Source organism: Lonchura striata, chromosome 36 (genome assembly GCF_050655825.1).
Source record: "Lonchura striata isolate lonStrDom1 chromosome 36, ASM5065582v1, whole genome shotgun sequence".
In the NCBI taxonomy this organism is placed as follows: Eukaryota; Metazoa; Chordata; class Aves; order Passeriformes; family Estrildidae; genus Lonchura; species Lonchura striata.
In genome coordinates, this window is record NC_140738.1 from 5163106 (window position 1) to 5175688 (window position 12583).

General features: G+C 50.1%; 1 protein-coding gene across 1 annotated transcript in view; it reads right to left on the reverse strand.

Moving 5' to 3' along the window:
- Positions 1-12583, reverse strand: part of LOC144248803 (uncharacterized) — a 1234558-nt gene that overhangs the window by 848382 nt on the left and 373593 nt on the right. The window contains 1 exon segment of the mRNA XM_085565667.1: positions 3998-4343. Within this exon segment, the coding sequence (XP_085421793.1) occupies positions 3998-4343 (346 nt within the window).

Here is a 12583-nt window from a genome sequence, read left to right on the forward strand (position 1 = left end):
CCACACTCCCACCCAGCCTGGGCTCACCTGGAACTGCCTGAGGGTGCCCTCAATGGCCTCATCCAGATCAGCAATAAAGAGATTTCACTGACCTGGCCCCAGTCCTGAGCCCTGGGGACACCCCTGGATGTGACTCCATGCCTCAGCTGCTCTGAGTGCCAGGGGTGGGATGAGGGAAATGGTGGGGAGGGAGTGGGGACAAAATCTGATTGCTTGTCAGCCATGAAGGGTGTTGATTTTCTTATCTGTTCAGACTGTATTACGAGGTGCTGGGCATCAATATCAATTGGACATTGCTGATATCAATCCATAAACAGGAAAAGAACAATTCTCTGTGCTTTTTTTTTAATATACTATATTCATTTGAATACATTTCTGAAATCTGTCTAACTAGCCAAAGAAGAATTGAAAGCTTAAATTATTCTCAGGGTCTTTTAGTGTTTGGATGTTTTGAACAAATTTTTATGAGCTTTTCTCCTTGAATTGAAGAGCTCAAGAAGGAAGAGACCTCTGGCATAGTAAAATTCATCAGCAGCCTCCAAGGGGCTGAGGATCCATCCCCATCAGAGCAGCAATGAGCAGAAATGGGCACAGCTCTGTGGCTGCCCCAGCTCTGGGATGGGCCCTGGGCCTGGAGCAGGAGCAGCTCTGGAGGGCCCCAGGACCGGGGCTCTTGTGCTGGCCTGGGCAGATGGGATGGCAGGAGGGGTTGCAGAGCTCTCAGCACCTCAGGCAGAGGGGAGCAGGGCAGCCAGGGAGCTCCTTTGGCCTTGGCCAAGCCCCTTCCCCCATGGTGGGGCTGAGTCCTGGCTGAGCTGCAGCTGCTGCTGTGCCCTTGGCAGGGGCTGAGGCCGTGGGGCAGTGCCCAGAGCAGCCTGGGCTGAGCAGAGCTGTGGGGCCAGAGCCGGCTGGGCTGTGCTGGGGAGAGGCCCTTGGTGCTGCCCAGAGCTCAGGGCAGCTGGCAGAGCTGGCAGGGAGCTGGGCTGGGCTGGGAGAGCCTGGCACAGAAACCATCAGTGTCCATCTCAGCCTGGCTGAGCGGGCAGGGGCAGGAAGATCATCCAAGGTCCACAAGTTCTCTGTGTGGGAGCTGAGCTTGTGACCCCCTGAGCCCTCCCAAGTTCTGGGGCTGCATGTCCAGCTCCAGAGGAGATGTGACCGATGGGAGCAGAGACATATAATTCCTGGTGGACTCTTCCTTGGGTTTGCTTATACAGGTTATCTGGATCCATATGTAGATGAGGTGTTTTGTGTCAGATAACACTGTGAGAGTGATAAGAATAAGATTTTTTAGCTGAAAATTATATTTCACACCTAATGCACAATGAGAAAAAAATACACATAGGATCAGAAGAGCATCTGAATTTTTCAGAGAATGAGAGACTCATTGGTGTTCCAGCAGCCAAACCTGCTCAAATGCTTTCAAAGGCTTTCAAAGGTTTTCTTTAGATAAGAGGTGACCACCAGATGCCAAGGCCAGCCAGAGCTGTCTATCCTGGCACCTTTTGTCTGAGATAACCCTTGCATATAGGGAATTTTTCAGGAGGAGTATAAATTTTGGCTGTGGACACCTGGAAATATGGATGGTTCATTCCATAGCAAGGAAAGCACAGAGCCCCAGTTCTCCAGGGGCTGATGAGAGGCAGCCCTCAATGTTCCAAGATCAGCCGGACCTGTCAGGTGGCCCCTGTGTCATGGTTTGACACTGGCACAATGCCAGCGTCCCCATGAAAATGCAACCCCACAAATGATTGCTGTGAAATGCAATCAGGAACAGAGCAGAGTAGGCCCAATAATAAAGGAGAAACTTTATTAAACTACTACTACTATAAAATGAAAAAAGCAAGAAAAAAAAAATCCAAAATTAAAACCTTCCAAAACACTACTTCTTGCTCCCCCCAGTTCCAACAAACCACAGTGAGACACAACTTGGACCCCCAGTCAGGTTCCCACCCTTCAGAGGATCAATACTCAGTCCATCGAGGGAAGAGGAGTCTCTCCTGTGCCACAGACCCCCCAAGAAACACAGCTGCCACCTCTTGTGTTTTCATGTCACACATGGCACCGCCCGGAGAGAATCTGCCAGTGTGACACTCTCCTTTCCATGTCACAGTGCTCTCACCACCATGCATGGACAGACTGCTCCATGGACAGACTGCTCTTAGGATTTTTCTTTTCAAGGATGCTTTGCCAAGAGAGAAAAAAAAAATGAACAGTTCAGTTTTTCATTTTTGGGACCGCAGTCCCGCCCCATTTCCCCCTGGGGCTGAAGGTCCAAGAACAGAGATCTTCTCTTCTTCTTCTCTGAAGACAGGGGGCATCACCACAACACTCCTCAGCTCTTCTCTATTCACTCCACTCCTGTTTTTTCTCAGCTGCTGAAGCAGGTCTCTTGCCTCACCATGCATCCTCCTAAAATACAGTCTCTCTCCTGGAGGAGAAAATTGTTTCAGTCTATGGCTAACAAGAGAAAGTCTAGCCAAAAACCACTCCATCATCTCCTCTCACCTAGAATTTCTCCTTCTTACATCTCAGGCCCCAGACTGTCTCTTATCTTCTCTTTCAAATCAAGGAGGTATAATATTTCACAAAGCTTTCATCATCCAAGAGGGGGTTAAAAGTCCAAATTCCCCGGCCAGCTGGCCGGGCTCTCTGCCCAGACCTCCAGCTCCCACGCTGGGCACCTCCCGCTCCCCTCCCTGCTCTTGCTGTCTCTTTCTCTCCCTCTCCACAGAGACTCTGGAGGGGGAACGGAGACATCCCAGATTTCTCCACCCTTCCATCTGCAGGGAGCCAGCCCAGTTCCAGCCCCTCCACCCTTGGATCAACCTCAGTCAGGCCGTGGGGCTGCCCCTCCCCACCCAGCCACTGGCCGGGCAGGGGAGAGGCTGCAGATGGGTGGTTTTATTTGGATATTAGTTTTTAGATTGTTTGGCTTAGATGATTTTTAAAAAGGGATTTTTATAGGAATTTAATCAGCTGAGAAGGAGCCACTCTGCAAACACTATTGACTGAAAATGAACAGGATAGAAATCAGTAACTCTGAAAGTTTTATTTGCTATCAAATACATTCCAGCCACCCAGCCCCACACAATCCCCATCACACCGCTCCAAACTGAGATCCCACTTCTCCCAATCTCCTCCCAACTCCATCTCACCCTGGCAGCTGTGGAATCAAGTGAGCTTTGTATATGATTGTGGTTTTTTGAGGTCAGAACATGCAATTTGAGGTGGGATTGTGCCTTTAAAGTTTAAAATTCAGTTGTTTTCAGTGGGATTGAGTGGTTTTGTGGTGACAGATCCATCTCTCTTGGCTTTTGAAATGTAAAGAGATGGAGAACACTGCCCAAAATCACCCCAGAACCCACAAATCCTCCAGAAGTTGAGTTCAGACTGTTCAGGGAGGGTGGAGCTGCTGGTGGCAGGATCAAATGAGACAGGTCTTGGTTCCAGAATCCATTTCTTACCCCTGAAAGACAGGGCAAAGGCAGGGCCCTGGGGTTTGTATAGGGTATCCCAGGGGTGGAGTTTGGGTTTGGGTCTAGGGAGGAGTTGTTAGCAACACAAGAAGGGTGAGATCAAATTCCTGCCTCTTAGCAACAGGAGCACTTCACACAGAATGTGTCCCCAAATCCTAAATTCCCCCTCAAACTCCTGTGAAATCGTGGGACTTCAGATATTTTTGACCAATTTCTTTAATTTAACCCTGTTTTTGCTGTGTTTAAAGAATAAAGATGAATCAGAGGAAAATTAGGGCCAAACCAAAAGGAGAAGCAGCCAGGTCTGTTCCCAACATGGATCACAGGGAATGTGGGTCACCAGACCTGTGCCCAATGTGGGTCCTGCAGTGGGGGATGGAGCTGGAGCAGCTCACAAGGCTCATCCTGCAGGTGGGACACTCTCAGGGCTTCCCTTACTGGTGCCTCTGTTGATGTCGGGTCAAGTGAAAGCTCCGGGTGAAGCTCTTCACGACTGGGGACACTTGTAGGGCCTCTCCCCAGTGTGGATGCGCCGGTGGGTGACCAGGGTGGAGTTACGCTTGAAGCCCTTCCCGCATTCAGGGCAGCGGAAGGGCCTCTCATCCATGTGAATGCACTGGTGTTTGAAAAGATCAGAGCTGGTGTGAAACCTCTTCTGACACTCGGGACACTCATAGGGCCTCTCCCCAGTGTGGATGCGTTGGTGGATGATGAGTTCTGAGCTCCAACCGAAGCCCTTCCCACATTCCCCACACTTGTAGGGCCATTCCCCAGTGTGGATCATCTGGTGGCGGATCAGGGTTTTGCTCTGCCTGAAGCTCTTCCCACACTCCGAGCACTTGTAGGGCTTCTCCCCATCATGAAGCTTCTCAGGCACCACCATCTCCAAGCTCTGACTGAAGCTCTGTCCACCTTCCCGGCACAGGCTGGGTCTTTCCTTCTCAGAGCACCCTGGGCTGGGTTTGCAGACCTTCCTCCTCTGGGATCTCTGGAGCTTTTCCTCCCTGTTGGATTCCTGTTCTGTGGAGTCACTCAAAATGGCCTCTTCCACAAGGTTTTGCCATGGGGATTTGTCCTCCCAGCTCTCCATCCTCAGCTCCTGCTCTGGGGGAGGAAGGACAAGGAGTAGATGGGATTTGCCTCCGTGCCAGATGGAATGGCAAGGAGATCCCCCACAGTGCGTCCCCAGCAGGAGGGCACCGGCAGCGGGGCTGTCCTGCAGCCGGGGGCCAGGCTGGGCTGGGAGATGGAGCAGGAGAGAGGGGGAAAGGGGCACTGACTTCCTCCCCACCTGCCTGGGGGTCCTGGGGCATCTTCCTCTTCCTCGTAGCATTCTCCAACTGGCAAACATTTGGGTATGGGAAGTCCTGTTTTGGGAGGAAAACAAGGGATGAGCACAGTGAGTTTTGTACTGGTTTGAAGGCAAAACAGGGAGAGCCTAAGCCAGAATGACAATTGAATAAGAAAATTAAGATCAAAGCAATGATACAGAAACACTGGTTTAAACTCACAGAGTCGGGATATAACCTGACACCCCGTTGCTCAGGGTGGTGGTAGCAGTCTGATGAAATGGTGGCTGCAGTTTGGCTCGAGTGATGAACATGATTCTGTCAAAGCAGTGATCCTGTAGAAGGGTCTGGTCTTGCTCTGAAGGTCCACTCGTGGTTATGGAGCTCTTGTCCTCTGGGAATCCAGTAGGCAATGTGGTTGTGGTGTTGCAAATGGTGAGATTATATCCAGGTAAGAATGCTTGGTTCCTCCCCCTGGGCGGAGCATCCCACAATGGGATGATGTAATTTTATCAGTCCTGCAGTGACACTCAATGGCCCATTAACAGAAGATGGCCCCTGGAGGGCGTTATCAGGGCTGAGCCATGGAAGAGATAAAGAACACTGCCCCACCTGTTGATTACAGTTTATGGAGATGGGGACTGAAAGCACTTTTGGTTACATCTGACACTGTAACCTGAAACAGTGAGGCAATCCCTGCTTGGGGTGGGGGGTGAACACCACCCCCCTTACCCAAACTGGCTCAGGTGTAAAACCCCACCCTGGGAAGGCCATGCACACAGGAGACAATAACACACTTGCCCTTCCCCAGGGGAGATCTCTGTCCCTGTCACTCCCTTGCTCTCTCCCCTTTTCTCTTTCTTTGCATCTTTCTCTACCTCACATTTACTGATCAATAAAATCCACTTTGGATTTGGTCTCCTGAGCTCATTAATTTGGGCAGAGGCATCTCTCTAACAATTTTGTTAACCAGATTGCAACATTATTTTGCATAGTGAGTTCAGGGCACTGTTTTCTGACCCCAAGTGCCTTTGACAACAGCATGGTTCTCTCCTCTGAGGAGTTTGTGGCTCTTCCTGGAGGAACTCTTGGAAACTTGGATGCAGCTTCCTCTGAGTGACTTTTGGGAGAACTTATTAGGAAAATGGCTGTTGTGGGTGGCCAGTGTAAAGAAAATATTTTGTTGTCCTTTTCTAAAAAGTTTGTTAAAATCACTGGAGGAAAGGGACCAAATGATACCAGCAAGACTGACAAGGATCATTCACCCCAAAGTGAGGAACACAAGGCTACTTAAATCCTACAAGAAGCCCAGCTCATGTAGCTAAATTCCCAAATAACTCCTGAATTCACGGGCTTGGGAGGAGAATCATTATTTTCTTGGTCCCTGTCACCTTTGTGACAGCCACCCAGACCTTTCCCTTCCTTTTAATAATCTGTATTGGGCCAAATTTCCATGGTTTTTTTTTTTTTTTGGAACCTGCCAGCATCTGAGTTGGAGCTGTGCTGGAACTGATGAATTTTGGAATTGCCAGAGAATTGCTTCTGTTGTTGGTCTATTAATGTTTGGGATTTATTTGTGTTTCCATCAGAAATGACTTGTGAGAAGAGCAAAGGCATTTTATGTAGGATTAAATTTGATTTCTGCTGAGTTTGTTTTGTCCAGTGTCCAGGGGATGCTCAAGGGGTCTCTGGTGGCCCTAATTTACTTCTGATTTGTCTTTATCACTTAAAAACACCTGAAAAATGCCTAAAAAGAGTATTGACCAGAGATGTCAGAAGTCCCACTATTTAAGAGGTATTTGAGGTGGAATTTACTGTTTGGGAACATATTCTGGAGGATTTGTGGCTTCTTGGGGGATATCTGGTAGTATTCTCCATATCTTTGCACTCCAAAACCCAAAGTGGATTGGTCTGTCACCTCAAAGTGACTCAATCGTACCTCAAAACGGCTGGTTCCCAGATCAGTCCCATGCCAAAATTGCTCAATTCCTCAGCCTCCAGGATGAGATGGGGTTGGAAAGGTGATTGGGAGAAGTTAGATCCAAATTTGAGGTTGTGGGGTCAGGATTGTGTGGGCTGGCTGGGTGTGATTTATTTTGATAATAAATAAAACTATCAGAATTATTGATTTCTGTCCCATTCATTTTCTGTCAGTTCTGATTTGATTTTCAGAGTGCCGCCTTCTCAGCTGATTTTGTTTGTGACCTCCTGTCCCAGACTGAAAAGCAAGATGTGTTCTATTTGCCATCTGTATGGCAGTTGTCCTGTGTTAAGTGGGCAGTTTTTCCTTATCTCTTCCACAATCAATCCTCCCTCAGGGGAGACATCTGCTGATAATGGGCTATTGAATGTCACTGCATGACTGATAAGAACTGTAACACCCCATTGTGAGATGTTCAGCTCAGAGGGAGGGGCCAAGCATTCCTACCTGCATCTAGTCTTAAGATTCTGGCCCACCGACACAGCTTTTCTGGGCTGGATTTCTCAGAGGAACAGCTGCCTCTTCCTCTTCAGAGGAAGACACCCTTTCCTATACGATCACTTCTCTAACAGAAGCACAGCTGACACTCCTGTAGGACTGCAGACACAATTCCAATTGGACTGCGACCAACAGCCTGCTCAACAGAGTGTCAGGTTTTATTCTGGCTCTCTCAGTGTTGTTCTGGTTCGCTGCATTGTTCATATTTTCATCTTCTTCCCTAATAAAAAACTGTTATTCCTGCTCCCATATTTTTACCTGAGAGCCCCCCTTAATTTCAAATTTATAACAATTCAGAAAGAAAGAGCCTACATTATTTCATTGCAGGGGAGGCTCTTGCCTTCCTTAGCAGACACCTGTCATTCCAAACCAAAACACCTCCTTTCCCTTCTGCCTTCCTTTGCCTGCTCTGTTTCTCTCTCAGTGTCTCCCTTGACCCAGGGCAGCTCCCACCAAAGACCCTGCCCTGATTTCATTCCCAATCCATGAGCTACGACAATCATGGGTGAAGTTATGATGGCTGGCAGTGAAATGTCACTGTAGGATCCTGCTCTACTTGGTTTTTGGCTCTTTCATAAGAGCTTTTCCTTCAAGGGCAGGGACATCTTTTCCTGGCTGGGAACTGGAATTCCAGCCCTGGGAGTGTGTGCCATGGATCCCAGAGGGGCATTCCCGAGGCTCTCAGGGTGCTGCTCCTGCCGTGCCTCCCAAGGAGCTGTGCAGGGAAGGGGACAAAGTGCAGCAGCTGTGTTGGTTCTGCAGTGCCGCAACAGCCCCTGGTTCCAGGAGTTTCCACACTGCCAACAGCAGTTCCTGGGTTCCATGATACCCTGCTGTGTCCCCATGGATATTTGGTGTCATGAAGTTCTTCAGTGTCACAATGGCCACCTCGCTCCATGAGCTTCCACAGTGTCCAAATGGCCTCCTTGGATGGGCAGTGTCACCATGGACCATTGGCTCCATGCAGCCCCGCTGGGTCACCATGGACTCCTTGGTTCCATGAGGTTCTGGGGGTGTCTCCATGGTCTCCTTGGATCCACAGTATCACAATGGACCACTGGATCCACGTGGCCCTGCTGTGTCACCAGGGCCCCTTGGTTCCATGGGACCCCAGGGTCACCATTGACTCCTTGCTTCCACGTCACCCTCTCAGTGCCAAAATGGCCCCTTCGTTCCATGGGGAACACAAAAGATTTATAAAAACATTGAGCAAATCCTGCTTAACACAGCTGGGAACATCTGTTTGCATTCCAAAGAGAGTTTAAAGGTGAGGATGGCACCAGCAGCTTCCATCTGCAACAGAGATCCAGGGAAAGGACAGAGACAGAAAATTCAGCTGGGAGACTCAGAGAATTCTGATTCCAGAGGTCATTTCTGGTCACACTGTGCCTTGTAGAAAGGTGACACCATTCCAGGCAGCCTGTACTGAGCAGGTGGTTCCTGAGTGGGGTTTGTTGTTTAGGAAACCTGCTCAGGCTTTTCCATTCTTTCTTTCCCCAACAGGAAAACTTCTCCTGGGCCTGTGTGCAGGCAGAGCCCTGAGGAGAGCAGGTGGGACACGGTGCAATGGGCTGGGACATGGAGCTGCAGAGCTCAGGGACAAGGTTCTGTTGCAGGGCACAGGGATGTCAGTGCCAGGTGGGCAATGTCAGACATGGTGAGGCTGGGGGTGAGGAGCAGCTTGTCCAAACAGGGTCATCCCTCAAGGGGCTCATTCTTCTACATGCCCAGACCTCCTAAGGAGACAGTGAGCATCAAGATCACTTCCATCAGCTCTTCTCTGAACTGGAAAATAAAAAATGCTCTGTTAAAATAAATAATTAATGTTTTATTAAAACTCTCTTCTTAAAGGATCTTTAAACTGACTCCAATCTGCTGTACAGGGCCTGAAAACTTGTAGAGAATTGCAGGAAGAGGAAGCCCGCCCCAATGAGGGTTTTGTGTACTTTAATGAGCCCTACAATGGATCTTCAGCTGAGTCCAGGAGACTCAGGCACTGAGAGAAGACTGAAAAATCTGCTCAAGGAGTCAGAAGCAAAAGTCCAAGTCCCTTGGAGCATCACGGGGCCCCACTGAGGACAGGGACTGCCAAAGGCTCCCAGGGACTGGTGAGAGCAGATCCTTGAGGCCAGGATTGCAGGGATCCAAAGGCTCAGAGCAGGGAACTGCAATGCTGAGCAAGGCCTGGGCTGGCTGGGGGAAGCAGAAAGGCCAAGCCCTGAGCCCAGCCTGGCACAGCAGGGCCTGTCCCTCACGGGTGGCTCAGGGCTGTTTGTGGGGCAGGGGGATGTGAGGGGCAGCAAGGACAAATGTCACAAACCTGTGTGACCCTGCAGATCCTCATGGAACCAAGGGGCCAGTGTGACACTGTGGGAAGTTGTGGAACCAAGGGGATCATTGTGACACTGTTGGGGCCCATGGATCAAAGGGGCCAGGGTGACACTGTGGGGCCTCATGGAAACAAGAGGCCATTGTGAGTCTACAGGGCTGGAACACCCCAGAACACTGAAATGCTGGGGGTCACCAAAGATTCTTTTACTTGAGTTTGGTGCACAGGAGAAACACCAACCAGATATTCTCACAATAGCCAGATGCAAAGAATATTCTTGGTAGGAAGGGACCCACAAGGATCATCAAGTCCAGGTCTTAAGTGAATTGCCCACACAGGGATTGAACCCACAGCCCCAGTGATACCAGCACCATGCTCCAACCAACAGAGCTAAGAGGCCAAAATAACACAAATTTTTTCTGGCAAAATATAGACAATCAAGGGACTTCGGCAAAGGGTTTAATACAACATCCACTTCAACATAAAACTCTTATCATAACTTAGTCGATTTAACCTAAAAACCTTTAATCCTTAATACGCTAAATTACCCAAAATAGTTCCAAGTAATTAGGATTAGAAAGAGGAGAAATAGAGAACATCAGAAAGACAGAAGATCTATAGAAAGACGCACAGAGGCACAAACTTCTCAGGTTCCAGTGTTGCCAACAGAGGAACCCCAGGAGAAGGCAGGATCCAGACCATGGGCTGGCCTCGTGCTCCGGCTTTTAACCCCCTGGGCCTCCATGGGCCCGCCCCTGGGGTGGGACTGCCAGGTGATTGCCCAATCAGAGTCAGGGTAGGCACCAGCTGCTGGTGTGTGATTGGTTGACAGCTCAGCCAATCAGCACTGCCCCTGCTGTGTGATTGACAGCTCTGCCAGGCCAGGCTGGGGGCGGGGCTCTGTCCCACCACAAACCAAGGCCTGACCCGGCCCCGGCCCCACACGGGCATTCCGAGCATCCCAAGGTGTCTCGGGACATGGATCTCATCCAGCCTCTGACAGCGACCACGGGGACACTGGGGAACCTCATGGAACTAAGGGTCAGTTGTGACAGTCCAGGTCCAAGGACACCACGGTGACACTGGGGAACCTCATGAAACCAAGGGTCAGTTGTGACAGTCCAGGTCCAAGGACAGCACGGTGACACTGCAGAAATTCATGGAACCAAGGAGCCATGGTGACACCATGCTCCATCATGGAATCAAGAAGACCATTGTGGAACTCAGAGAGCCCAACGTACCAAGGGTCCATGGTGACCTTGTGCAGCCCACAGTGTCACAGCGAGGGCACACGGAGCCGAGGGGCCATTGTGACACATCAGGGCTCTGTGGAACCATGAAGCCATTGTGACATTGCAAGGGCTCATGGAAGCATGGGGCCATTGTGACACTGCAGAAGCAAGGGGAACATTGTGACACTCCAGGTTGTCATGGAACCAAGGAGACCATTGTGACACTGTGGGGTCCCACAGAACCAATGGAACATGGAACAGGTCTGGCTGCCTGGACCACCCAGGGGCCAATTCTCATCTGCCTATGAAACACTGGGACCATGTAGTTTTCTTTCTTATGGGAAAAAACATTCACCTCAACTAGGCGCACATGGCCAAAATTGGGTATTTGACACCAGAATTCCCTATATCTAAGGATAACTCCCAGAAAAAAGGTGCCAGGACTGACAAGTTTGGCTGGCCTTGTCTTCCTGAGAGTTGGCACTTATTTGCTTCAGAAACACGGGGGCTCTGTGCTTTCCTTCCTAATAAAATGGCTAAAATTGAGATTCCACCTCCAAAATGCCATATGTCCAAGGATAGCCCCTAAACAAAAGGGGCCAGGAGAGCCAGATCTGGCTGGCTTGGCCTAAGGCAACCTCTCGTCTTCTTCCAGAACACTTGGAGTTCACGCTTCTCTTACCCATAGGAAAAAACCCATCCATCTTGACCAGGCGCCCATGGCCAAAACTGGGATTCCACCTCCAAAACTACATACCGCCAAGGATTGCTCCCAAGTGAAATGCCAGGAAAGACAATTCTAGCTGCTTTTGGACCCTTGGGGGCTGCCTCTCACCTGCCTCAAAACACTGGGGCTTGCTGCTTTCCTTCCTATGGAAATTAACTGTCCTTATGTATGAAGAAATGACCAAAAATGGAATTCAACCTCCAAAATTCCCTCTATCCAAGGGTTGCTTTCAGAAAAAAGCTACCAGGACAGAGAGGTCTGGCTGCCTTAGGCCTCTAGTGGCCACCTTTCATCTGCCCCACAAACACCGGTGTTCCGTGCCTTTCTTACCATGCAAAGAACAGACCTTCTCCTCCGGGTGTCCATGTCTGAAACTAGGATGCCACCTCTAAATATCCCTATATTCAAGGGTTGTTCCCAGACAAAATTTGCCAGTACCATCAAGTCTGGCTGGCCTTGGCCTCTAGTGGCTGCCCCTGCCACACTGGGGCTCGGTTCTTTCCTTCCCATGGAGATCACTGTGACACTGTGGGCACCTCATGGAACCAAGGGGATCATTGTGGCACCACTGGAGCCCATGGAACCAAGGGGCCATGGTGACACCGCGGGGTTTCATGGACCCAGAGACCATTATGACTCTGTGGGGCCTGATGGAACCATGGAGACCATTCTGACCCTTCTGGGCCTGGTGTCACCAAGGGGGCATTGTGACATCTCAGGGCCTCCTGGAAGCAAGGGACCATTGGGACACTGTGGGGCCCCATGGGATAGGAGAACATGGACCAGGTCTGGCTGGCTTGGCCTCCCAGGGGCTACCTGACCGGTCTAGCTGATCTTGGAATGTCAAGGCCTGCCCCTCATCAGCTCCTGGAGCACTGGGGCTCAGTGCTCTTCTCTGTATGGAAATAACCGTCTGCTATTTCAGATGTCCATTGCCAAAATTGGTACCCTCCCTAAAAAATTTCCTATTTGTAAGGGTATCTCTTAGAACACAATCAGGCAGCTCTGGATGGCCTTTGCCTCTGGTGGTCAACTCTCATCCACCCCT